Below are 27,480 nucleotides of genomic sequence, written 5' to 3' on the forward strand. Positions count from 1 at the left end.
GCCCAGGAGTTCAAGACCAGCCCAAGCACCATAGCAAGACCCCATCTCTACAAAAAATTTAAAAATTAGCTGAGTGTAGTGACATGTACCTATGGTCCTAGCTACTCAGGAGGATGAGGTGGGAGGTTCACTTGAGCCCAGGAGTTCAAGGGTACAGTGAGGTATAATTGTGCCACTGCACTCCAGCCTAGGCAACAGAGTGAGACTCTGTCTCTAAAAAAAAAATTTTTTAATGGTTATGATGGTAAATTTTATGTTATGTGTATTTATCACTTTTTTAATTAAAAAAAATTTTTAAAGGGCAAAAAATTTATTGCATTTGCCAAAGAAATAATAAAGGATGTCTATTTTCCTTAGGAATGGACACAAGCACACAAAAAAATCCTTCTTAAAGCAGAGTATTTCCTCCCATTGGATCCTCTTGTCTACCTGTGCACATCTGCAGGGCTTCCAACTCATCTGCGTTGAGGTGCACGTAAGAATGAAGAATGGTCCAGTCCTGTCGATGCCACACCAGGGCAGGCAGAGTCCTGGGGAATCAAGGCAAGAATCAAGTGGCTGCTGGCCCACTCTGTAAAGACTCAACCTGCCCCTTCTCCTCTTCCCAAGGAAGAAATGAAGAGAGTAGGGTCATGCAGCTCATCAGGGGCATAGGTGAGACCAAGCCTCAAAAGTGCTAACAAACACCTCAGGGCTTCAAATTAAAGCAGTGCAATGTCCTCTGCATTTTGGGTTAGATCAGCAACAAAAAGCTCTAGGTGAAGTTTCAAAAGATCTCCGTGGTGGCGAGGAGTGATACTTCTCAGGTTTTCCTCCAAAATGCCACTCTGCAGACTGCCATGGAGAGGGAGCCTGGAGGTGAAATGCAAAGTAGCCCCTACATGCAAGAAATCTTCAAGAGGTCTCCCATTTATATTTAAAATTCTAGTCAAACTTGCAAACCACCTGTGTGTGTTTTCATATAGCACAGGTATCCTTGAGAAAAACTTGTGGTAAAACTACTGCAGGAAGATGTGTCCAATTCATCTGTGGTTTTGTGGACCACCTGGTGCCCTGCTAAATATCTCAGAAGCTTTGGACACTCTAGGGTAAGTGGCATACATATAGAGGGAAAAGGTAATGGGGTAGAAAAATACAGGGTTTTGGAGGCAGAGAGAGCAAAGTAAAAGTTCTAGCCCTCTAACTTACGATCTGCGGCAATCATGATCACAGCAATGATCATTTCTAAAGCATCTATTATGGGCAAGGCATTAAGCATTTGACATAAATTATTTCTAGTCCTAAAAACAAACTTATGAGGTAGGTATTATGATCCTTTTACAAATAAAGAAACTGAGCTCAGAAATATTCAGTATCTTTTATGTAGTTGCAGAGCAAACAGGTCACCCTTCCAGGATTTAACCCAGCTTTTGCTGACTATGAAGCCTTTCCTCTTTTCATAATCTTACCACTTAGCCTCTGCCAGCCTCCATTTTCTTATTCATAAAACGGGGTAATAATACTTCCTTGCAAGGTTCTTGTCATGAGTAAATTTAATAATTTAAGGTGTTTTATACAATTCCTGGCATACAGTAAACCCAGCACAAATTCTAAGTTCCCCTGCTTTTAAAAAAGGATCTTAAGAACAAGTTAGATTTAATAAACAAAAACTCTTTAAAAAAAAAAAAACTATTATAAAAATAAGAGAGTCGGTGGGCTCAGTGACTCACGCCTATAATCCTAGCACTCAGGGAAGGCAAGGCGGGAGGATCGCTTGAGGTCAGGAGCTCAAGGCCAGCCTGAGCAAGATCGAGACCCCATCTCTACTAAAAATAGAAAAAATTAGCCAGGCAGGGTGGTGCTCACCCGTAGTCCCAGCTACTCAAGAGGCTGAGGCAGGAGGATTGCTTGAGCTCAGGAGTCTGAGGTTGGTGTGAGCTAGGCTGATGCCACTGCACTCTAGCCCAGGTGACTGAGCGAGACTCTGTCTCAAAAAAAATAAAAATAAGAGAGTAACAAGCTTAAAATACGTATTCCCTGGCAAGAAAAAGTTTGCTACCTCTCTGCCCTAAAATATTCATATTTCTAAAATTGAAGAACAATCTGTCCAAATTCAGTAAAGTTCAACTACTAGATCTAAACTGAAACATTAGAACAAAATGGTATTTTACCCCCAAATACATGCTATTTATACCAAATGTACAACAGAAAAAGCACATGGTAATACCTAGTCTCCCAAACTGTCTGCCAACAAAGCTCACACTTTTAAATAATTAGAGATTGTACCTGGTAAACTCCTGGACAGCTTCTATTTTGGGGTGATAGACAACAATTCTTTTCTTCAGCATCAGTGCTGTGTGTAAGATAACAGTTTCCATTCCAAACTGAGATACAATGTCTTCCAAAAAAGAAATTACAGTGTTACTGCATTACATATTATATAAGGAAATAGTTTTTATCAGAAAGCATTCTTGTCATATGATTACAAAATTATTTTTAATACAGAGAATAAACTTAGGCATACAAACACCTTATTTGGTGGAGAGGTATAGCCACCCTGCATCTGCTCACCAGAATGTGTGTTCTAGCTGCCTACAACTGTCCCCCAAGGGACTCTGCTGGATGCATCGATGAAGCAACTCACAAAAAAGTGAAACAAATGCTATGAAGGGGCATCCCAATCTTTCTGTATCACGAAAACTTCCTGATTTTAAAAAAAATGTCCATTAACCCCATCCTCCTCTGACATCTTAGGTTCTTTTCAGCTAGCTTGACAAACACCTAACACCTGAACAGGGATGCTTAGAAACCACAAAGGACAGCAGGATCAAGAGCAAAGACAGGTTCTGTGAGAGGCCTTCAAAGTCCCCTCTCTTCCCTCTCAAGGATCCTGAAGTCGGTGCCTTAGCCCTGGGGAATCTCTGCCATTTTGGATTTCCTGGCTAGGAGCTGAATTAGGGCCTCCAGGTCAGGGGCTTGAGCTCTTCAGATAAAAGAAGTAACTGCAAAGATCTAAGGAAGGAACAACTACAAAAGGCAGCGGAGACCTTGAGCCATGAAATTTAGCTTACTGGTTGAGAGAATATTTCTATAATAACAGAATAATATGGAAAGAAATGCCACAAAAAAATCTGTTTTCCTCTGAGAGAATTATAATCCAGTATGGACTATAAGAGTTGAAGTAGGAAGCAAATATTACGTAAAATATTACGTAAAAATAATGCATGGAAAGATGGCACAATGGAATCTAATGAGAGATTGTCCTTGGCTTGGGATTTTGTTGTTGGGATGGGTTTTTGTTCTTTCTTTTCTTTCTCTTTTCCTATTTCTCTTTCTCCTTCTCTTTCTCTCTCTTTCCTTCCTTCTTCCCTCCCTCTCTTCCCCCCTTCTCTCTCTCTCTCTTTTACCTTTGATGGAGCCAGCAAGGTATGCCTTTCGGGCATCAAAGTCCTTGCTAAGGAAAGAGCCATTTTCTTCACTCTGGCATATCCCCTTTGTGAGAACTGCAATATAACTCTCCATCATTTTAACTGGGCTCCCGTGTTTCAGGTACATTCTGTAAGGAAGGACAAAAAATCAACCATGCTTTTATTTGGCATGAATCACGTGCAGAAATGCACCAAAGCTAGGCACAGGCACTATCTAAAGAATCTAAAGCCAACTTGCTAATACACTTCTGAATACTTCAACCTTTTCGTGACATGTATTACTTCTCTAATTTAATTCAAAAATATATTTAAAAGGAAAAAACCTCAAGAGATCTGCAACAATTCTTTGAAGTCAGCTCTCTTCTTAATCTGGGGTAGCTTGCCATAGTCACTAAGGCAGGAGAATGAACTATGGACTTTCTGAAGCCCCATGATTCTCAAGAATGTCGTATACTTAGCTCTTTTTATATCTTACATTCACGACTGGTGTTCAGTTCTTAGTCATACAACTCTGTTTTATTGCTGGGATTTCCTTTGACAAGAAAGGAGTTTTATGCATTGTTCACAGAGAAAGCAGTAATTAGCTGTAGAACCCATACTTATCATCAGAGTTCCCAGAGGTAGCTATATTTAGATAATTAAGAAATCAAAACTCTTTTAAGTTTCTGGTGATAAATGCACACTAGACATTTATCATCAAGTTAAAGCTTCCAGAAAATGCTGGCAGGAAACTGGCTGCATTTATAGCTCACATGTGGAGTAAGTCTCTTCCCCTTGAAATATCTTCCTGTGAGCAATAAAACTAAATTTTGCTAGAGAAACATGACTGGGTCTACTTGGGCCTCTCAGCAGCTGATGGGATAGAAAATCAGGAAGAAAATAAAACTGCTGTTTAAGACAGATCACTTGAAAATTATATTTGTTGTAGATTGAGTGAAAAAAGCAACTGTTTTAAGTGCTTACCAAATTTTGTCAATCAGTGGGTTTTTTTATTATTATTTCAATCTACAAATTAAGAAAAAAAAGGTAGAGAACAATGAATATGGTAAGTTCTCATATATGTAAAATACATTCGAAGCCATGAACTCACATGTGTGCTTCCATAGGGAGAAACATCTCTGGTAGGATATAAAGGACATAAGCATCACAGGAGTTGCATGAGGGTGGGGGTCTGGAGGCAGAACTAGAGGATGGGGAATGGGGGGAGGGGACTTTGTCCCCTCACTGTATACTCTTCTGTATTTTTTTATGATTATTATATGCTTTATTACCACCAAGAAAAAAATAAAAATTCCACTAACATTATAAAATAGAAACAACATGCAGTAATGGAGAAGAGAAACATAAGAAGGTTTGTGGCATAGGATGACTTCCTACATGACAACCCTGGGCCATGAGAGATGGAACAGAGGGAGGGATTCCCCCAAACAATTCAACAGGAAAACCCCAAAACTCAGAGGACCTTGTTCAGACACCCACAGGCTGCCACACCTGGCCTGAACATCTTATTCCAAGTGTGTATGAAACCCTGGTTGTGTGCCAAGGCAACTAGCTACATGGACTAGAGGATGAAGGAGGTCATGGCAATGAACCTAGAATCCACATGGGGAACAAAGCCTTCTCATGCAGGTTTCCATGGCCACTGTAAGCAGCCTGCTATGGAAGGCACGTCTGCCTGCCTCTCACCAGAAATGGAAGGGGGCAACTCCATGTTAACCTCATCTTCATGAATAAGTGTTTATCTACGAAGGTGTGTATGGGGTGTGCGTGTCTGTGCACGGGCAAATGGGTGTGCACGCATGCAAGGGTGAGTGTGCAAGTACAGTAAGGGTAGGAGGCAGAGGAGGTGGCTGGCGATAGCTCTGAGTCCTCACCTCTCTTGCAGTGCGACCGAAGAGGAGCATACAGAATGCTACAATGCCATGGCCCTGCAGGTTCCAAGAAACCTTCTGGGCTTCCTTCTGGGCAGGAAGTGGGGTCTGAAGCAACCTTGCCTTCTGGACCCCAGAATATTTCCTAGTGAATTCAGTTGAATAACCTAACCCTGACTCAATCAAATGAAATGGGACTCCAACATTTATTTAAAAACACCTCTGCAGTGTTTTTAGTTTATAGCTTCTGGATAGCGTCTCTTCTGGCAATAATAATTTCCTTTGTGTCAGTGCCACATTAGAGACAATTGTTTACATTCCACAGTGAGGCATACACCTGGAATTTATCATATGACAATAAGAAAACTTTTTTTACATTGTAGCTGCCTGCAAAAAACAGTAAAACCTCATTTAGTCAAAATATAATCTAACTGAAACCTTTAGCTAATGAGAAGATACTCTTATGCTAGGTCTTTGTGTATGTATATGCACAAAAATGGCAAAAAGGCAACCATTTACTGGGCTTATAATGAGAAAAACAAAAACAATTCCCTTCACCACCGTCCCCACCCCAAAAATGACTTATCAGGTAAAAGCCTGAAGGCTGAGGGTAATATACAACACCTAGAATTACAATTCTATCTAGTAACAATGATAGTAAAAAAAAAACCACAAAAAACTAAAATCCTGCAAAAGCGTTCATCATTAAAGAAAAAGCCAATGTCCCTAACATATAATAAAAATTTCATTAAGTCCACTAGATAGATATACTTAATAAGGTCAGAAAGTAGATTGTTATATTTTAGATAAATTTTTCCAACAGTTGGGATGAAATTAAAGGAGTCTATTTGAATCATGATTAACCAATTAATCATAAGTCCCCAGCCTCTCAGCATTCCAGCTAAGAAATGTTTCTCTGTACTTTAGTGTAATTCAAAATGTCCATTAACTTTCCCCAAAATGACTGCTACACACCGACACATATGAACCAGTGCACCACTCCATAAAGCACTGAACATATCTGTCCTGCTAAGGAAATTCGATATTGGAAATGAATACAAGTAATAGACCAAAAGTAGCAAGTGACTCAAAACACCCAGGAACTATAGTAGCTGTGCAAACTTTTTCTCATTCCCTACTCCATCTTCCCAAATAAGAGGAGTAGTATCAACTAAGCAGAAGACAAAGTACTTCTTTAAAAAACAGTCTCAGAAGGGTCACTAAAGATTAAGTTGGGGAGACAGAGGACTGAAATTTGCTTTCTCAGTGTAGAAATCTGCTATGTAACTATTGAGTAAGATCTTCATTTTTGTACATTAGCATTTAATACAGTTTTTATACAGACCTACACAATATCCTAGTGAAGGCGGCATATTTCTCTGGGTTAAAATCTTTGGCGGTCAGAACAATAGAAAAATGAGTCACCTGTCCAAAAAAAACAAAAAAAAGTATACTTTTTAGAGATACTTTAATAGAAATAATTTTTATTACTATTTTCTAACAAATTTCTTGTATAAGACATACCAGTATTAAAAGGAAAAGACCAAAATGTAACTAGTCCTCACTTGCTTCCCCACATGCATTATGTGTTTATTTATATATAAAAATATATTTAATTTTCTAATAAGCAATATTTTTAGAAAAACATGTTTTAAAACACAAAAATACTTCAGTCAAATATAAAAAATGTGTTTCTACTAAATGTCCCCTAACTTCATCAAAGCAGAACTAGGATTGTTAAATCTGACCTACCAATTTAGCAATTCTAAATACCGTTTATCTTTTTTTATAATAGTTTCACTATTTTATCTATTTATTTTTATTGATATGTAATAGATGTACATATTTTTGGGGAACATGTGATAATTTGACACATTCATATAATAATGTGTAAAGATCAAATCAGGGTAATTGGGATATCCATCCCCTTAAATATTTATCTTTTCTTTATACTAGGAACAAATTGTTCTTTTAGCTATTTTGAATTATACAATAGATTACTGTTAACTATAGTCACCTGCTGATCTATTGAATAGCAACTGTTTTTCATTAATGAGATAGAAGGATGAAAAACAACAAAATACATCTCAGTAACAATCATATAGTTCTTGAATGATCAACTCTCTGTAGAGTGCCACAAACTAAAAGGTAATGTTATAACAAGCCTCATTTATTTATATGTCTCTATTTTTTTTTTTCTTTTTTTGGAGACAGAATCTCACTCTGTTGCCTGGGCTAGAGTGCAGTGGTGTCATTCTAGCTCACTGTTACCTCAATACTCTTGGGCTCAAGTGATCCTCCTGCCTCAGCCTCCCAAGTAGCTGAGACTACAGGCGCATGTTACCATGCCCAGCTAATTTTTCTATTTTTTTGTAAAGACAGGGCCTTGATACGTTGCTCAGGATGGTCTCAAACTCCTGGTTTCAAGTGATCCTCCTGCCTTAGCCTCCCAAAGTGCTAGGATTACAGGCAGGAGCCACCATGCCTGGCTGAAGAAATACATTTTTAAAAAAACATATTTTGAAGTAAAAGAACTATCTCTAAATCTTGCTAATTTCAAAATCTGGAAAACATAGCTGTGATATTGATGTTGCTATGACGTGGTAGTCTGTAATAAAAAAACATGGGATAAATCTACTTGAGGCTGCATCAAGAATTTTCACCAAGAACTTATCGAACATAAACCAAAGACTTCATAACATACTGAAACCTACCTTCTTGCACATTTACATTTTCTAATTATGAATCTCTCTTTTATCTTAAACCTGCAACAGTTTCTAAACTGTTGCCTTCCTATTATTTTAAATGTAATTTCTTAAATTTAAGCTGGTATTCTAGTTATGCTTCATATGGTCCCATTGTTGGCTATAAATTAGCCCAGAAAAGGGAAAAGAAGTCCCCATCCAGGTACATGCGACAGGCTCAGCCACTTTGTTCCAATATTCTTTCTTTGAAAACAAACAAACAAAAAAACTGCGCATTGCCTGGGACTAGGAAAGTTTACAATGACCATATACTGGTTTTCCACATGTCACATTGATAGTGTTCGTATCAAACAACACAGCAAAAAAAGCCTATTTAATACATGAGTTTCCTTAATTACCCTTTCTAAATTCTTAATATATCCTTATCATCTAGATGCAAATGAAAATAAAAAAATTTCTTAACTATACCAAGAATAATCATATTCTTTAAAATAGTTTTCATTTATGGAAAATACTTCTTCCCACTTTTATCAGAGTCATGGCTTGGAAACTACTACATTTCTATTCCATCAGACTGTAACTTCAATAAACCACATGCTGCTATATTGCTCACCACCATATCAACCACAGGGTCTATCATATAATATACAGCAATACATATTTATAGAATGAATGAGAATGAAGTGTGAAAGAGAACATTCTCAATGAAAATGATGTTTAATATTTTTGAAAGTGTATTGTGAATGATAAGGTCTAAAGCTAAGCATTACTGGAATAATCTTTTATCATTATAAATATTTTTGGTTTTTTGACCTTAATGAACTCATACCTTTTTCAAAACTGAAGAATCTGGAACTTCAACTGTTGTAATATAAAACCATGTTCTTCTGTACTGACCAAAGACAAAGGGATGGAGAAGTTTGTTTTCATCCATAAGGCAGCATTTTCTCAGCAGCAGATTTCTTAACGTGGCTGTCGTGGAAGGGTAACACCACACCCAGAGAACTTCTCCATTTGTGTCCTTTTCTACGGTGGAAAGATGGTCACTGTGAGAATGTCAAACAGCAGCAAGGAAGTGAATTGATTGGTTACTCAGAAGCACTTAGTGGAATCAGTTTTAACACCCCACTTTACAAAGCAACCCAGAGTACATGAGACCCAAATTCCCACCTACCTCTACTGTTCAAATTATCTAGTTCTCATGGATCTTGAGTTTTAGGTCACCTGAGTAAAAAGCTTTTTATAACGAAATCATGAACGAAAATTTAGCCTGAGAGATTTGGTAGAGTTTCCCCCTCTTTCTCACACAAATGCTTACAAACTTTTAAGTACATTAAGTTTTTATCTAGTTGGAAGAATCTTTAATAAATACATAGAAAAGTTTTGTTGAATACAAGACTGGAGTAGAATGGTTTAATCTCCTTCAATCATGTTACATGCCAATTGTGTGAATTCTGTATTTAAACATTTTTAAATAATAATAATAAAGGTTATCCAGTCATATGTGTAGTTTATCACCAAAGTAAACACCTCAATTACAAAAAAGGAACAATTTGCTAATAGTAAAAACTTGAGGCAAAACATACCTAACCTTTAGAGAATTACCAAACATATAGCAGAAAGAATCCAATTTTTAATCTATTTTTTATTGATAGATATCAGTTGTACATATTTTTGGGTACATGTGATATTTTGATATCTGTATACAATGTGTGATGATCAGATTGGGATAACTGGAATAGCAAACATTTATCTTTTCTTTGTGTTGAGAGCATTATAAATCTTCACTTCTAGCTATTTTGAAATATACAATTATTGTTAAGAATCCAATTTTTGATCTATAGATTCTTTAAAAACCTTACATTTTAGAAAATATAAAGTATATTAGAAAAAAGTAGGGAGAATAATAAAATGAATTCCATCTCCATCAGTTTCAGCAGTTATCAACACCTGGCCTTTCCTTCATATGGGGGAAGGGGTACCCCTCCCTCTATTATTTTGAAGCAAATCCCTTTTAAATTCATGTCAATATGAAACATAAAAAACCTGCTGAACTGAAGATATGATCATAAGTCATCTTTTTCTTTACTGTTACTAAATAAAATCAGAGTTTAACTCAGCCTTAATTCAGAAGTACCTTCTGGCAGGACTAAGACGCCTGAGGTACTTAGGTTTTGCTTTAAAGCAGTTTTAAAATCACATGAGAAATGAATACAAGAAGCCATTCCCACATAAATGTACTCCTTTGAGACAGTGAAAAATAATCCACACATTTCTCCAGTTTTGCTAAGCCTAAGCAATGTTCTTGTACATTGGGGGAATAGAGGAAGTTTTTAGGGGTGTGCAAAAAACTCGGGAGAATAGAAATTTTTCAAAGGGAACCGACAGGGGTTCATTCAAGCAACTTGGTGCTCGCTGTCACCTATTGGATGAATGGTTCCACCACTCAAACACTGCACGCGGCTCAGGCACATTCTGGGTTGCCCAAAGATCCCCCAAGTGTGATCTTTTAATTATGGAAAGATAATTAAATTCCTTGAAACGAACCGAGATTCCACCCCATATGATTATGTAGAAACTCCTGCTATATGCACGAGCTCGATCACATGACGCGGGAGTTCTCCACTGGTGGGAGTGGGGACTCTGGGGCTACACTGCAAGGGTCCCAATCCCAGCTCTGCCACTCCCCAGCGTGTGTCCGTGCACAAATGACACCCTGGGCCTTCACTTGCCCTCCATAAAGTGGACATCAGACGTTCCCCACCCGCCCGGAGTTGAACAGGAGATAATCAGTGTATAATGCGCAGCACCGGGCCTGGCAGTTAGCCACCAGGTCTCGAGCCGCTAGATCCCACGACCAGGGCTGGCCGGGCGCCGAGCCAGCAGTCATGCGTGACTCCCCGCCGTCCGAGGCAGCCGCCTTGCCCGGCTCCGCTGGACCTGGCCGTGCCACCTCCCCGCAGCGCCGCCCGCAAGCGGCTCCCGCCCGGCCCGGCCCCGCCCGCGCGACGGCCCCTCACTGCCGCCCGAGCCTGGGCACCCTCGACGTCCGGGCTCCGCCGGGCAAGCCGGGCTGTGCAGGAGGAGCTCCACCCCGGGATCTGGGGGTTCCCTTCCGGCCGAGCAGGACCAAAGCGCGGCCGCGGCAAAGGCAGCGGGCCGGGTCCCCGCGCCGAGGCCGGGCCCCGCAGCCCCCAGCCCAGGCCCAGCATGAAAGGGGCCGCGCCCTCCTCGTGAGGGCGGCGCCGGGGGCCGCCCCGGGCCGAGGCGGAGCAGAGGCGGAAGTGGGGTGCGGGCCTGCCGGGCAGGGCACCTGCGTCCTCACCGATCAGCCCGACTCCGAGCATCAGCTGAGTGTCCGCCGCCTCAGCAGCAGCCATCTTCCGCCGCAGCCGCGCGCCGCCTCGCCTGCTCGCCCGGGGGCCCAAGCCCCGCCCACACCGCCTCGCTGCCGCCGCCTCCTCACCGCCCCAGGCCCCACCCACACTGCCCCAGGCCCCGCCCCCCGCAGCCTCCACCCTGGCCGGCGCCGGCCACGCCCGCGGACCCCGCCTTCCTCGCCCAAGCTCCGCCCTCTGTGGCCCCGTCTCAGCCCGCCCCGACTTCCTCGGTTTAGCTCGGTTCATCTGCCCTTGGTCCTTTCCGTTTGGAAACGTCCCTCGGCCTCCGCAGCCTCCCTCAGTTTCTCTAATCCAGATCTTCATCCTCCTTCTCCTCAACCCACTCCAATCTTCCTTCTCCTTCTTAGGCTTTCCTTATTCTACCTTCATCCTCCAGTGTGGCTCAAAAGAACAGGTCACCTTGTTCCTAAAAATTGAGGCGTCCTACGGATGGAGGAAGGGTCTCCATTCATTCATTCATTCATTCATCCAGTCATCCCCGAAACAAAACAAAACAAAACAATTGGGGATCTAATAAGGTACAGTGTTGAGCAGGACATAGCATTCCAGTGAGGGAGATAGACAATTAGCGAGTAAAATATTATAAATGCTAAAACAGCCCAGAATGATAAGTGCCCTGAAGGCAACAAAATAGTGCAATGTGTTGGTGAATGGGGGTGTACTGCTTTCCAACGGATGTCAAGGAAGGCTTCTCTGAGGAAGAGAGGGATATGTGAATCGAGATTTGAACGATGGGAAACAACCAGACAGTAAAAGATCTGGGTGGCTCCAGGACCCCTCCTCTAGATCTACTGCTTATCTCCAACCCCCAATCACACAAAACTAATTAGGGAGGGTCCTTGGTGTCTACAGGAATACAATCCCACCCCTATCTCGTTCGATGTTTCTAAAAAAATTGACTATGAAATATTTCGTATGTGCATACCAACTGTTAAAAGACAAAATTACAACAAATTTGAAGATCTAATTGGCTTTTATTAGTGATTCCAGAATCTGGAGACGTCTCATTTTATAAAATAGAATGGGTGTTCCAAGGAGCTGAGCAGAAGAGGGCAGAAAAGGGCTGAAGAAAGCAAAAACAGAACAAAAAGTGGATTGATTGGTTGTTTCAAAGTTACTTTTCTTAGAGTTAAAATAGAGGGGCCTTCCTTATCATGCCAGTTCCTATCACGTAAACTGGGCCTCTTCTGATGGGTTGATGTGAACCTCCTGTTCTTTTTTAAAAACTGGCCTGTTTCAAAGTTCACTTTGATTAGGTGGCACTTAGTACCAAGTGACTCCATTCTGGTTTGGATCCATCTGTTGGGCCTAATTAGGTAACTTAGTCCAAAATAATGGCCTCCTGTAAATTTCATTTAACGCGTCCTAAGGAAAACCTGTGGTCTTTGCCCAGTTTAAGACATCAAGCATCACAAATGAAGTTAAAGTGACCCCCTAGTCTTCCTCAACCCTCTGCCCCTCTCCACACCACAGAGGTACTTGCTATTCTAGATTTGTGATTGTCATTTTCCTATGTTTTTAAACTTTATATTACTCAACAAAATATCATACTCCTTATTTTTGAAATTTCAGACCAATTCAACAATAGCTAACATTTATTGGGTGCCAGACTCTAAGTGTTTTACTCACGTTACTTTCTTAAATCCTCACAGTACCCCTATGTATGTTAGACCCCCAATTTACAGGTGAGAAAACTGCAAGGCAATCACACAACTTGCAAGCCACAGAGCCAGGCCGTGGCCCCCAGCAGTGGGACTCCAGCCACATCCCATCACTACTCCGTGTAGCCTCCCATTCTGAAGAATGCTGCTTTGTATTCATTTCCAACTTGTTTTCTTTTGTTTGTTTTGTTCAACTTTATGTTTTTCTTTAGAGATTTCTTAAAAGATTTATCCCAGTTTATCCAAATTCCTCATATTTCTGGCTCAGTACATTTAACTATTGAATGGTATTTTGTGAATGAAAATATGGTTATTTGCATTGTTTGTTGATGGACATTAGTTTCCTCTTTTTTACTTTATCATAACAATGCTGCTGTATTTTGAATGAGTCTCTTTGTTCTACTTGCTCTTTACCTTGGGAAATTTGACATTATGAAGACTCAAACACCATTTCTTCCCTAAACCCAGGCAAAACTAATCTCTCTCTCTCTCTCTCTCTCTCTCTCTCCCAGCGTCTAATAGCATTTGGCCATAGAGCTAGGACAGCAATGTTCACATTGGAATATATTTAAGTGTGTATACGGCTGTCCTGTTTCTCCCATTAGACCAAAATCCTGGACTATGTACCTTTTTTTTTTTTTTGAGACAGAGTCTCACTCTGTTGCCCTGGCTAGAGTGAGTGCCATGGCATTAGCCTAGCTCACAGCAACCTCAAATTCCTGGGCTCAAGCGATCCTCCTGCCTCAGCCTCCCGAGTAGCTGGGACTACAGCCATGCACCACAATGCACGGCTAATTTTTTCTATATATTTTTAGTTGTCCAGATAATTTCTTTCTATTTTTTTTAGTAGAGAGGGGGTCTCGCTCTTGCTCAGGCTGGTCTCGAACTCCTGAGCTCAAACAATCCGCCTGCCTCGGCCTCCCAGAGTGCTAGGATTACAGGCGTGACCCACCGCGCCCAGCCTGGACTATGTACCTTTGGATTTCCTGTGCTTACTGTTACAAGAAGTAACTGTTAATGTGTCTAGTTCTCAAAACAAGCAGGTATTTAGGGGCTGAGGTGTGGGACCCAGATTCAGAATCAGTTTGGAAGCTAAGTAGACACTTGCACTCACGTTTCACTGGCATTGCAATCTTTAGTGAGGTTTTGCAGGTAAAGCATTTGAAAACACAATTGATCCTCTCCTAGATTTCCTTTAACAACCTTGAATCAATCTGCATCTCAAATACCTGCTTTGGATGAAGGGCACTGCCATCTAATAAACTGGGATAATTATATAAAATCTTAACATAGTTCAGCTACTGTTGTAGACTGAATTGTGTCTCCTCAAAATTCACGTATTGAAGCCCTAACCGCCAGTATCTCAGAATGTGACTGTATTTGAGGTAGGGCCTTTTTTCTTTTTTTGTGACAGAGTCTCACTATGTTGCCCTGAGTAGAGGGCGGTGGCATCAGCCTAGCTCACAGTAAACTCAAACTCCTGGCCTCAAGTGATCCTCCTGCCTCAGCCTCCCGAGTAGCTGGGACTACAGGCGCATGCCATGACACCCAGCTAATTTTTCTATTTTTAGCTGTAGAGACGGGATCTCGCTCTTGCTCAGGCTGGTCTCGAACTCCAGAGTTCAAGTGATCCTCCTGCCTTGGACTCCCAGAGTGCTAGGATTACAGGTGTGAGCCACCTCCCTTGGCCTGAGATAGGGCCTTTAAAGAGGTGATTACATTAAAGTGAGGCCCTTAGGGTGGGCTCTAATCCAATCTAATTGATGTCCCTTGTAAGCAGAAGAAATGTGGACAGAGAGCCCCCAGAGGCCTGTGTGTATCAGGGAAAGAGCATGTGAAGAGGTGGTCAGAGGCAGGCATCTGCAAGCCAAGGAGACACACCTTGACTTTGGATTTCTAGCCTCTAGAAGTGTAACGAAATAAATTTCTGCTGTTTAAGCCACCCAGTCCGTGCTGCTTTGTCCTAGCAAACTAATACAGCCACTCTTAGGCAGTCTGTATTAGAAGTGGAGTGCCCTGCCAGAGATTATATTTCTATGGGGTTTTCCCCCTCTTCTTTTGCAAAAGAGACGCCTGAAAAAATTATCTTTGAATTACTAAGCCCCCTTTTCTCTCTGCAGTAAAGGCGAGGACCCCTTGATTTCACTTAGACAATCTTCCTTGGATGGGTAATCACTCTCTTGTCTGGAATTAAAATGTAAAATCACATTCTTTTGTGGTTGGAGAATTTAAGAGGAAATGTACCAGACACCCTCAGAAATCCCAATATAAACTGCCTAAGAGTAGCTGTATTAGTTTTAATGAATGAAGCCTTTCTGGAGGCAGTTTCGCAGTACCTATCCAAATGGAAAAGTGTACATTCAGGAATCTACTTTTAGGAAATACTTATACATGCACACAAATACATATGTACAAAGATGTTCATGCAGTGCTGCTGGTAAGAGTGAAAACATGAAAATTACCTGAATGACCATTAATGAAGAAACAACAAAAAGAAATGATGGTATGTTCCATACTGTAGAATGCTATGAAGCTACTGAGAGTGAGGTAGAGACATACGTGCTAAGTCACTATATCCCCATCTCGGTATAAAAGCCCAAGCTGTCACGTGTATGTATGGCACGGGAGGGCTGCACACCCAACTGCTGACAGCAGTTACCTTAGAGGGAGGGCAGGGGAATTGTGTGAAGGAAGGTTTGGGGCCGTGTACCCCACAACTTTTCAATCTTTTACAATGAAAATATATTCATATGTGAGTTGTATAATAAAAATGCAATATAAATATTTATAAATGTAGAACATAAAAATATTGAAGTTAAATATTTATAAATGTATATTTAATGTATAATGTATTACATGCACTATATGTAATGCCCATACCTGTAAAAATATCATTGAAACATATTAAAATGCCAATAACAGTGGATTTCTTGAGGTGGATAAGATTTCAGCAATTTTTCTATGTCCGTTTACTTTTATTTCACCATTTTTAATATACTCTAGTATTGCATTGCTTCCAGTAGTTAAATTAAAAACTCTCTGAAATTGAGATGCATCTCAGAATTATAACTAGAAGTGTTTTCTTTTTCTTAGTGGTAAGTAAAATAATGATGCTTCATCACTGATGGCATTTCTAGATTTCATGAAACATGGTAAACAGAAAAGAAGAGAACGTATGTTAAAACCCATACACCACAGATTTCCTGTTCTTTCCACTTCACCAAGGTCATTTGCTGAGTCTTACAGAAACATATTTAGCCCAAAACACGTACGCTAATTTTGTGTGGTATATGGGCTTAAGGTATCATTTTTCATTAAATTAGCAAGAACACAGGATCGGTGAAACTTGATTTCCCTTGCAGACTGTGCAAACGTTTGTAAAACAGACTGCAGCATGGGCTGAGGGCTGGAGATGGATAGAGATCACCAAAGCACAGTGCCTGCCTGCGACCACCTGACGCTCAGGCACAGAAAGTGGGGGTGACGGCAGGACCAGATTCATTGCTTCCAGGACTTCAGAGATCCAAACTTGAGGAAAATGGAGAAAAGTCTCAGAGGTGGAAGAGTATAAAAGTGTCTTAGGTTTTTTTGCATCTCCTTGCTCCTTGTCCCTGACCCATGGCAGGGACTCAAAGTATTTCCTCAATGAATGAGTTAGGGAGCAGCCCTACGTGGCCAAGGCCCATGGGAGCCATCTTTGACTCTGGCAGATAGGAAGAATTAAAAAATAATTGAAGATGAAGACAATGATGAACAGATAATAAAACAAAGGATTCGAGGCAGATGGTGGGTGCAGGGAGGGGAAGGATGCTGAAGGCTGAGTCCAGGTTGTGATGAGGTAGGACACAGGGCCAGGGGTGGAGAAGCTGTTTATGGGAAGGTGAGAGGATGACTGCAATTGATGACTTCCTCATATTTCACCACTTGTGCTGTCTGACCTGCCAGACAGGTTTCCCAGAGTTAAGGGGAAAGGAGTAGAAAGGGTGGAGAGAGGGAGAGGGGAGGCATTCCTAACCTTTAGCAAGGAGACCGACCTCTGTGCTGTCACAGGTAGATGAAGCTGGGGTGTGGAAACAATCTGAGTTCAAATCCCACCTCTGCCTATCTTAGCTGTGACACCTCAGGCATGTTGCCTGTCTTCTCTGCGCTTGTTTTCTCAGTGATCAAATGGAGCTAACCATTCTTTCCTCTGTGCCTCTCTCAATAAAGGTTTGAATCAGTGGAAATCTTCATGCTAATTTTACAGATAAGGATAGCCTTGTATAGGTGGTCCCCAAGACCATCCCCAGAATCAATGATTTGTTAGAAGGACCCACGGGATTCCGCATACAGCTATACTCACGGCTATGATGTATTACAGCCAGAGGATACACAGCAAAATTAGCAAAGGGTAAAGGTACATGGAGTGATACCTGGAGGAAACGATGCCCAACCTTCCAAGAGTTTTCTCCTGGTGGAGTCACACAGGACACGCTTAATTCCTCCAGCAACAAGTTGTGACAATACTTGTGAAATGCATTGCCCAGGGAAGCTCATTAGGACTCAGTACCCAAGGTTTTTACTGGGGACCAGTCACATAGGCACACTCTGCCTAGCTCGTGCCAAAATTCCGAACTTTCAAGAACCACCTTGTAAGTACAAATAGTTCAGGCACAGTCAGTCCCTCTTATCAGTCCTGGAATGCTGGCAACACTGCAGAAATCCAAGTTCACAGACACCAGCCGAGGGCCTACCTTGCCAGCAGGCTTTTCTAAGGGCATCAGTCTCAGGCCTGCTGTGTCAATTACTTCTGCACGGTCTGCTCGTTCCTTGCTCCCAGAAAAAGAGTAAGAAGTTGTTGGAACTGATGTGAATTTGGAAAATGCCCAAACTGTCTGAGCGTGTGGACAAGGGACTCCAACATTTTCCACAGATGTTCAAATTCCCAGGTCCCTGCCAGCCAAATGTGGCCCTTCATTCTCATCTTCATTTCTTTTCTTTCTTTTTTTTTGAGACAGAGTCTTGTTCTGTTGCCCCAGCTGGAGTGCAGTGGCATCAGCTTAGCTCACTGCAGCCTCAAACTCCTGGGCTCAAACGATCCTCCTGCCTCAGCCTCCCGAGTAGCTGGGTCTGCAGAATCACACCACTGCACGTGGCTAAATTTTTCTATGTTTAGTAGAGACGGGGTCTCGCTCTTGCTCAGGGCTGGTCTCGAACTCCAGAGCTCAAGCGATCCTCCCGCCTCAGCCTTCCAGAATGCTAGGATTACAGGCGTGAGCCACTGCTCATGGCCCATATTTGTTTCCATAATTGGATTTAAGCATACACTGGGCATGTGTCAGCTGAGGAGCCATTAGGGTGGCATTTCTTTTAATTTAAGGGATTCCGGCTCAGTTGTGGACTGGAAGAGTGGACTGGAAGGGGCTTCAGTCAACTGCTCTGACACTCTGTCCTGACAGTTAACTGGCTTCCAGCATAAATGAAGTTTCCAGAATGTTCCCAAGATGAAGTCATCCGTCTTGTGTTCTCCAAAGTTTCAAGATGCTGATAGTGGAACATGGGTAGATCCCAGACCCCAAAAAACCCAGCTTTGGAGCTATATTGCATTAAAAGAAATAGTTCAGCAAGAAAAATACAATTAAAATGAATTCTGATCCTTATTTGCATTTTTTGAAGAACGTTAAAGAGGGCAGAATTTATTACCTACAACGAAATGTCTTAAAATTCCTTTTCCTACATATTTTTAAAGTAAACCTTTTATTTTAGAATAGTTTCAGATTTACAGAAAAATTGAAAAGATAGTACTGAGGGTTCCCACATGCCTCACACCCAGTTTCCTCTATTATTAAACAATTTATATTAGTATGGTACATTTGTCACAATTAATGAACCAATAATGATACATTATTTTTGTTTGTTTGTTTTTTGACACAGGGTCTTGCTCTGTTACTCAGGCTGAAGTGCAGTGGTGCAATCATAGCTCACTGCAGCCTTGAACTTCTGGGCTCAAGCAATCATTCTGCCTCAGCCACCCTAGTAGATGGGACAACAGGTGCATGCCACCATGCCCAGCTAATTTTTGAATTTTTTGTAGCGATGGGGTCTTGCTGTGTTGCCCAGACTGGTCTCAAACTCCGGGCCTCAAGCAATCCTCCTGCGTTGGCCTCCCAAAGTGCTGGTGTTACAGGCATGAGACATTGCGCCCGACCCAATACATCATTAACTAAAGTCCATGCTTTATCCAGATTCTCTTAGGTTTTACCTATTTTTCCTGTTCTAGGATTCCATTTAGGATAAAACGTCATATTTAGTCAACATACCTCCTTAGGGTCTCCTTAACTATTACAGTTTCTTAGACTTTCCTTGTTTTGATGACCTTAGCAGTTTTTTCTTGTTTTTTTTTTTTTTTCCCCCCCAGAGATGGAGTCTTGCTCTGTCACCCAGGCTACAGTGCAGTGGCGTGATCATAGGTCACGGTAACATCGAACTCCTGGGCTCAAGTGATCCTCTGGCCTCATCCTCCCAAAGTCCTGGGATTACGGGCACGAGCCACTGTTCTTGGTCCACTTTAGCAGTTTTGAGGAGGGTCGGTCAGGTATTTTGTAGACTGTCCTTCCACAGGGATTCTTCTGTTTTTCTCATGATTAGACCGGATTAAACATTTTTAAGAAGAAGGTCACAGAGGTAAAGTGCCATTCTCACTACATCAAAGTGTTAACCATGATCATCTGGCTGAGATTGTTTGCCAGGTTTCTCCACTGTAAAGTTATGCTTTTTTCTCCCTTTCTATACTGTACTCTTAGGATGGAAGTCACTATGCACAGCCTGCCCTCTTTTTTAAGTTTTATTGAATTGGGCAACGCCTCATTCTATGCCTTAGAGTGAATGTTCCCAGCCTACATGCTTAAGTGGTGGGGAATGCATCACCTCTTCAAGGGTAAATTATCTACATAAGTTATTCGGGACCCAGTGTGGGCTCAAATGTATTTTCTTATTCAATCTTATTTATATCAGCATGGATTCCTCCTGTTTTGTAAACTCTCTCTCATTCATCCAGCACAGGCTCTGAAATCTCTCTCTACTCTCCTCGCCAATAACTCCACCTGCTGCCATCCTCTTCTTCTTTCTTTCCTTTTCTTCTCCATTAGCCTTTTTGACATCTCTATTCCCCCCTTCCTTTCACTTCAGCCCTTTCCTACTTGAATCTCCACCCCACTTCTCAACTGATTAACCCACATACCTGACAAAGGGCAGGTGGCACAAAGCGGGTGGGAGAAGGGCAATGCCTGTTAGGCAATATCAGGATGCTTTAGCAGCTGAGGGGCAGAAAGAGGCTGTGACTGTTTCATGCATTAATTATTTTGTCTCGCTTATGTGCACAGATGTGAAAATGAGTTCTAGAGAGCAAGGCATCAGGGACTGCACTAAGAGCGCTACATGTAATATCTCATTTAAACCTCACAACAACCTTAGTAAACCTGTGGCCAGAGAGATTACTTGCCCAATGTCACAGAGCCAGCAAATGGCAAAGCTGGGGTTAAAAGCCACATCTGACTCCAAATCTGGCATGCTCATGAGATCAAATGAGGTGTATTTATAATTCTATTTCCATAGGAAGCGAACTGCACCCGCTAATTCTAAAAACACCAATGTGGAGTACAATGACACGTTCATCATCTCAAACTCCCTGTATGAGATTTTTGCTTGAGCAGTCTGAATTCGTATAATTACACCTTAAACAATCTTGCCCTTTTCCTCCATTGAACTGTACCCATGTTTTCACCTCACACAAGGCAAAATAGCCTTAGAATTTTAAACTGTGTTAACGTTTTGCTCTTGCTTCTCTAAGAATAAATATGGAGAAAATGGTTCAGGTGTCTGTATTAGTTTCTATTGCTGTGTAGCAAACTAAAACAAACTTAGAGGCTTAACATGCACCCTCTCATCAGCTCACAGTTCTGTAGGTCCACAGTCCAGGTACAGCATGACTGGATTCTCTGCTTAGGGTCTTCGCAGGCTGGAGTCCAGGAGTTGCCGGGCTGCGTTCCTTTCTAGGTGCTCTGGGAAGACTCTGCTTCCAACCTCATATAGATTGCGGACAGCATTCAGTTCCTTGCAGTGGTAGGACTGAGGTGCCTGCTCTCTGGCTGGCTGTTGGCTGGGGCTCCTCTCAGCTGTTAGAGGCTTCCTGCAGTCCCTTGCCATGCAGCTGCCTCCTTGTGCTTTGAAACTCTTACTTCCTCTGCTCATGACATCCAGGCCCAGATTTAAAGGGCTATGTGATTGGTTAGGGCTACCCAGACAATCCCCCCTTCACAAAGACAACTGTGACATATAATATAACCTAATCACAGGGGTGATATCCCATATTTACAGCCCCAGGGATTACACAGGGCATGTCTATCAGGGGACGGGAATTTGGGGATATCTTAGAATTTTACCTACTACAGTCTCCATTCCTTTATTTATTCACACATCACGTATTAATGGAGTGTGAGCTCTGTGCCAGGCATGGTTCCAGGAGCTGGAGATACAATGGTGAACAAGACACCCTTGGCCCTGAAAGCTTACCATCTAGTGTGGTGAGACAAACAGCAGCCAAGGAAACAAAGACAACCATCAGTTAATGATGAGTGCTCTGCAGAGAATTAAGACAGGCTGGCCTTTAGATTTAGAGTAGGTAGTCAGGAGAGGGTTCTCTGAGGGGTGCCATTTAAGCTGCTCCATGAGAAGGTAATACAATGAAAAGGTCCACATTTAGATTATCTAGTACCCACATCCCCATCATGAAAGCCCACACCCTGTGGTTACAGGTTTCCTTCTAATCATGTTTAACATATTTAACAGAGAAGCCTGTTTTCAAACCACACCCAAAACCAGTATGCACAGTGTCTTACTCACTCTACTTTCTTGCCCTAGTTGTTTTTTGTGTGTTTGGGCATAACCTCCTCAATCCCCAAGCAGCACTGGTTTCTTCGTATGCCACAATGGCACGAGCGAGTGTGTGCACAGATTCCCACAAACATGCCCCTCAGCTTTCTCCTGGAGTCCAGCAGAACATTAGTGGATGAAGATAGCTGAGTGTAAGAAGTATTTCTCCCAGTAAATAACAAATACTGCCAAGACATGTTCCTGCTAAATATATGTGCAGCAGAATCTGCATTCCAATTTTCCTGCTTTAAATCTGCAGAATCAAGAGGGCCAATGAGAACTGCCAGGCACAGGCACAGTTGCACCCCACATCTGCACTTGGTGCACCACTGTTGAAAAGATTTCCAAGCCCACTTGGACACGTTCATGGTTAAAAACGCAAGGCTGTAAGGTTTCAGACCTTGTTATCATGCTGTTGAAACTATCCAGGTGCTCTGAAATATACAACGAACAACCACTTTCCGGGTGTTGATCGCGTGCCAGTACCGTCTACAGGCAAAGATGAACTGTCTCAGACACTACCTTCAATGGACTCCCAGGATCACACAGGAGACCAGCATGCAAATAGGCAATCATGATATAGTAGGCTTGCTTTAATCAACTCAGTCACTTATTCAACAAATATTTATTGAGTGATTATGTGCCAGGCACTGTTACAGGTGCTAGACATACAGCAGTGAACAAAACAGACACAAAATCCCTGCCCTCATCAAGATTATTGTATGTTAGAGGAGTGGACAATAAAGAAATAAACTCATAAAATATATTGGGGATCAGGTGGTGATAAATGCTATGGAGGGAAATCAAGAAGAGAAGGTTTTGAGAAAGTATGGGCAGAGGGGAGTTGTTACTACTTTAAAGAGGCGGGGGAGGATGTCACTGAAAAGGTAACATTGGTGGTAGCCGGGAAGGGATAAAGGGAAGGGGGAATTGTGTAGGCCCTTGAAGGCCATTGTAAGGTCTCTGACTTTCACTGAGTTTGCTGGAAAGTCACAAGAAGGTCTTGATCAGGACACTGACGTGATCTTACTTTTTTTTTTTTTTTTTGGTCTTAAACTCTGGGCCTCAAGTGATCCTCCCACTTCAGCCTCCCTAAGTGCTAGGATTACAGGTGTGAGCCATCGTCCCTGGCCCTTACTTTTCTTTTAAAAGGATTCCTCTGGGGAGGTAGCTTGGCTGAGTGGTTTAAAAGGATTCTTCTGCTTGCTATCTGCAGAGTAAAGAGAAGGGACCCAAGATAGAAAGCCAAAGACAAGTTAGCAGGTTACTATATACTCCAGAGGAGAAACGACGGTAACTTGGACCAGGTGGTAGCCATGTAAGAGGTAGATAAGAGATTTGTTGATGGATTGATTGGATCTGGGGATGTGACAGGAAAAGGGGAGTCAAAGATGTTTCCAACATTTTTGATCCGACAGAATGGAAGAATGGGATTGCCATTTTTTTTAGAGACAGGGTCTTGCTCTCTTGCCCAGGCTGGAGTGCAGTGGCACGACCACAACTCACTGCAGTCTCAAAGTCTGGGGCTCAAAGGATCTACCCGCCTCAGCCTCCCTAGTAGTTGAGATTACAGGCACGCACCATGTAGTCTGGCTAATTTTTTGTTAGTTTTTTGTAGATAATGGGACTTGCTATGTTGCCCGGGCAGGTCTTGAAATCCTGGCTTCAAGCAATCCTCCTGCCTTGGCCTCCCAAAATGCGGGGATTGCAGGCATGAGGTTGCCAGTATTAACATGGAGAAGATTGGAGGCAGAGGGAACCAGAGGTTTGGTTTTGGGCAGGTTGGATGTATGCAGAGTGCTAAACATTTAACAGATGTGTCAAATCTGCATCTCAGTGTGAGAGGTTTGGCTTTCAGGAGAGAAGTCAAGGGCTGGTGATGCAATTTTGTAACTTATGAGCCTGGAAATATTTCTAAAGCCATGAGCTAGAACCAAGAGATGAGCATGGTTAGAAGACGTACGAGGTTCAGGAGGTGAGCCCTGGGTTATTTCAACTGTAGAGGTCAGAGAGATGAGGAAACACCAGCGAGGAGTAGTCAGCAAGGTACTGGGAAAATCAGGAATGGGTGATCCTGGAGGCCAAGAAAGTGTTTCAAGGAGATGGAGTGATCAACCCTGCATATGAGATGAGGTGGAATCAAATGCGCCAGTGCGTAGGGGTGGCCTTGAGACTGGAGCCTGAGACCAAAGAGTAGGAGCAGGGAAGGCAAAGGGTAGGAGCACAGCCACAGGCGGGGGATAGAGGGCAGACTAACAAAGTTCTCTTCTAACTATTTTCAGTGCTACAGAGCAGGAGGACATCAGCTGAGACCAGAGTATAGCAGAGCAAGGAGGTGTTAGAGGATTGAAGAGCGAGGAAAAAAAAGTAAGAAACAGTCATCCAGGAGCACGGGCTAGAGCCCAGAGAAGTGTAGTAGGATGGCTGGGCAGCAACAAGATGCCTGTTGGGGCTTGTGGTCTTGAATTTAATGTACGTGCTCGTATATCCTTCTCTGGCCAAAGGAGTAAGTGGAGGGTTGGATTTGACCAGGGTTGGGGTTTTGCCAGGTGAGTAGGATAAAGGAAGACATGAGTAAAAAAAGAATGAAGTGATGGAATCCAAGTTGGAAAAAGAGTAAACAGAGGACACAGGGGGATGAAGGGCAGTGAAAAGACTGTAGGTCAGAAGGGTGTTTAGAGCTGGGGCACAAAAGAGTTAACGATAGGTGGTGATTGGAAAGTGAGGTCTTGAAATCAAGATTTGGGAACTGAGACTGTTCCTATGACAAGGTCTAGCATAGAGGTCAGCAAACTATGGCTTGGGTGCCAAATTTGGCCTGCTGCCAGTTTTTGTGCAACCTTGAGCTAAGAATGATCTTTACATTTTAAAGACAAAATACTGGCTGGGCATAGTGGCTCATGCCTGTGATCTTAGCACTCTGGGAGGCTGAGGCAGGAGGATCGCCTGAGGCCAGGAGTTTGAGACCAGCCTAGGCAAGAATCCATCTCCACAAAACATGGAAAAATTAGCTGGGCATGGTGGCACATGCCTGTAGTCCCAGCCACTTAGGAGGGTGAGGCAGGGGGATTGCTTGAGCCAAGAAGTTAGAGGTTGCAGTGAGCTATGATGATTGCACTCTAGCCTGGGCAACAGAGCAAGACCTTTTTCCCCTCTCTCCCAATAAACCCCACCAAATTAAATATAAAATACAAAAAAAGGCTATAATCCTTTCAGCAAGCACAGCTGCTCAGAGTTGAAGACATTGCCTCCTGGCCCGCAAACCCTAAAATATGTACTATCTGGCTCTTCACAGAAAAAGTTTGCTGAGTTGTGGTCTAGACTCTAAGGTATGACCATTTGTATGAGGCTGAGGTAAGGCAGAGGACACACTCATGAAGGCAAGGTGGCCAGGATATTGGAAGACCATCTATCTACATGGGCACAGAAATCATCAATGATTATGACAGTCATGTTGGAGAGAGTGACAGGGAGCCAGAACTAAGAGTCAAGGAATGAGGTGTGTGACCTGGGATCTGTAGATGCTACAGAGGTTGCGACATGGAGGTAGCAGGTAGTCTAGTCCAATGGCTGAGTTTCAAAGCTCGGAGTTGAAGGGAGGAAGGAAAGAGAATGCCCCGGAACTAGATAGTGGGAAGAGCTAGCTGGTCACTGATCCCATCTCCAGGCACCAGTGGCTTGAGGGAGGAATACAGCCACCCTGTGGGAGGGCTCCAGGTGTAGCAGACTGCTCAGGGATGGGCCAGGGACACAGGCAAAGGGGCAGTTAAGTCACCTCTCGGGTGTCAGGAAAGACTTTGCAGGGGAGGCCTTTGAGTTGAGGCTTAAAGTATTGGCAGCAGTTAGTGAGGTGAAGGTGGGTGGGACGGGGAGGAGGAAGGAGTATTTAAGTGTAGGAGAGCACTGTATCCTTAAACACTGACCTCAGAAAATCACAAATGAACTTCAGTACAGCTGGAGGTTCAGAACCAGTGCAATTAGGAGCTTTGGGTGAAGAACATTATTGTTTCTTCATTAATGTTTGTGTGCTTAGTGCTCAGGTATACTGGGACCTCCATGTAGATGGGTAGATGCTCTATAATTAAAGAAGACACACATTGGACTTTCTTTTTTACTTCCCCACAGATATAGCGGGAAGCTGTCTTATATAAATCTTTATATGGGGATTCATTTATCTCTCTAGCATTTTTTGAGAGTAGCCTATCTGCCCATTGCTCTGCCAGGCATTGGGGATACACTAACACAAATTTCATCCTTACCCACTCTGAGCTTACAGTGTGGAAGTAATTACATTGAAGTATGATCAGTGCTAAGACAGGATGTTTACTGGTGCTCAAAGTCTTGGCATTTAACCTAATCTGGGGGCCAAGGAAGAATCCTGGAGGAAGTGACATTTAAGTGGAACTTGAAGGACAAAAAGGTTGTTGCCAGAGCAAGGAATGGGTAGTGGTGAAGAATGTTCCAAGTGAAGTGATAGCATGCATCAAGTTGGGGGTGGGAGAGAGGGTTATTTAGGGCACTGAAAGACACTGGGAGTGGTGAGATGGGCCTGGATTGCAACGGTATCTCCATCTTCACAGGGCTCCTGGTGAGCGTTTGAAGTCTGGCCTGTCCCCAAAACTGCAAAGTCCGTGAAGGCAGGAAGCTAGTCTGTCCTGTTCACTGCTGTAAACCCTACACCCATTAGGTGCCTACCTACTGTGCCTGGCACATGGTATGCACTTGATAATGGTTTGTTGGAGGAATGTATTATTGTGAATCTTAGTATACTGCTCTGAAATTCATTATGTTCATTAGTTTAAATACCTTCATTACTGCATTGTTATAAATACAATGATAAAAGTCAAAGCATTTTGTAAATTATAAAACACCTTGGTTTTAAAGTTGTATGATATTATGTTGCAAATATGTATAATGTAGTATCTCTGTTGTGCTCATTTGAGAATCTTTTTTATTCCACCCGAGTCAGAAAAAAAAACCCCAAAATGTTATAATACATTAGAGAAATTATCCCATCATATGTAATTCAAAAGTAATTTGATTAGAAAAAACCTTCATCAACCTGATTACTTCCTCTTACCATTTCTGAAAGTGGTTTCTATCATCTTCAGGTTGCCTGTTTTCTACCAAGTAAGCATTAATCAACAGCAAGTAATTACGTTTTCCTCCGGGCCCAGATTAGATTCTATCTTGTCCCTCACAGTGTACTCATCTATTCTTACCAGTGAATCATTAACTCCTTGAAAGCAGGCATCTTCGTCTTTTTATCTCCAGCATCCAACATGGTTGTTATCTGGTGCTGAATATCCATTGATTTAATTTATTAGGTACATTTATCCTGGAAATTAACATTATACTTTTACTCATTCACAAAAAAGGGACTAGACTCTAAATAATTTTATTTAATTCACTTAAGTGATCATTGGCTATTATATTACCAAATGCTTTCACACACTTTAAATAATTTGAAAGGGAAAAACATCAATATGTAAGGATACTGGATTTCATTTTCCCTCCAAATTTTC

The 27,480-nt window shown here is 42.3% G+C and overlaps 1 protein-coding gene across 5 annotated transcripts in view; it reads right to left on the reverse strand.

The window, feature by feature from the left end:
- The window catches only part of FAM45A (family with sequence similarity 45, member A), a 35,790-nt gene extending 8,591 nt beyond the window's left edge, over positions 1-27,199 (reverse strand). For 2 of the 5 annotated variants that reach the window (XM_012642410.1, XM_012642413.1), the window contains exons 1-6: positions 11,309-11,395; positions 8,813-9,009; positions 6,624-6,703; positions 3,387-3,535; positions 2,266-2,377; positions 430-530 (exon numbers count right to left, since the gene is read on the reverse strand). In XM_012642410.1, the coding sequence (XP_012497864.1) occupies positions 430-530; positions 2,266-2,377; positions 3,387-3,535; positions 6,624-6,703; positions 8,813-9,009; positions 11,309-11,363 (694 nt within the window). In that variant the 5' untranslated portion in view covers positions 11,364-11,395. Of the gene's footprint in view, positions 1-429; positions 531-2,265; positions 2,378-3,386; positions 3,536-6,623; positions 6,704-8,812; positions 9,030-11,308; positions 11,402-27,177 lie in introns of those variants that run through there. The other 3 variants (XM_012642412.1, XM_012642411.1, XM_012642414.1) reach the window with 3 other exon arrangements.
- Positions 27,200-27,480: the final 281 nt, after the last annotated feature.

This window comes from Propithecus coquereli, unplaced genomic scaffold (assembly GCF_000956105.1).
Source record: "Propithecus coquereli isolate 6110/MARCELLA unplaced genomic scaffold, Pcoq_1.0 Scaffold179, whole genome shotgun sequence".
In the NCBI taxonomy this organism is placed as follows: Eukaryota; Metazoa; Chordata; class Mammalia; order Primates; family Indriidae; genus Propithecus; species Propithecus coquereli.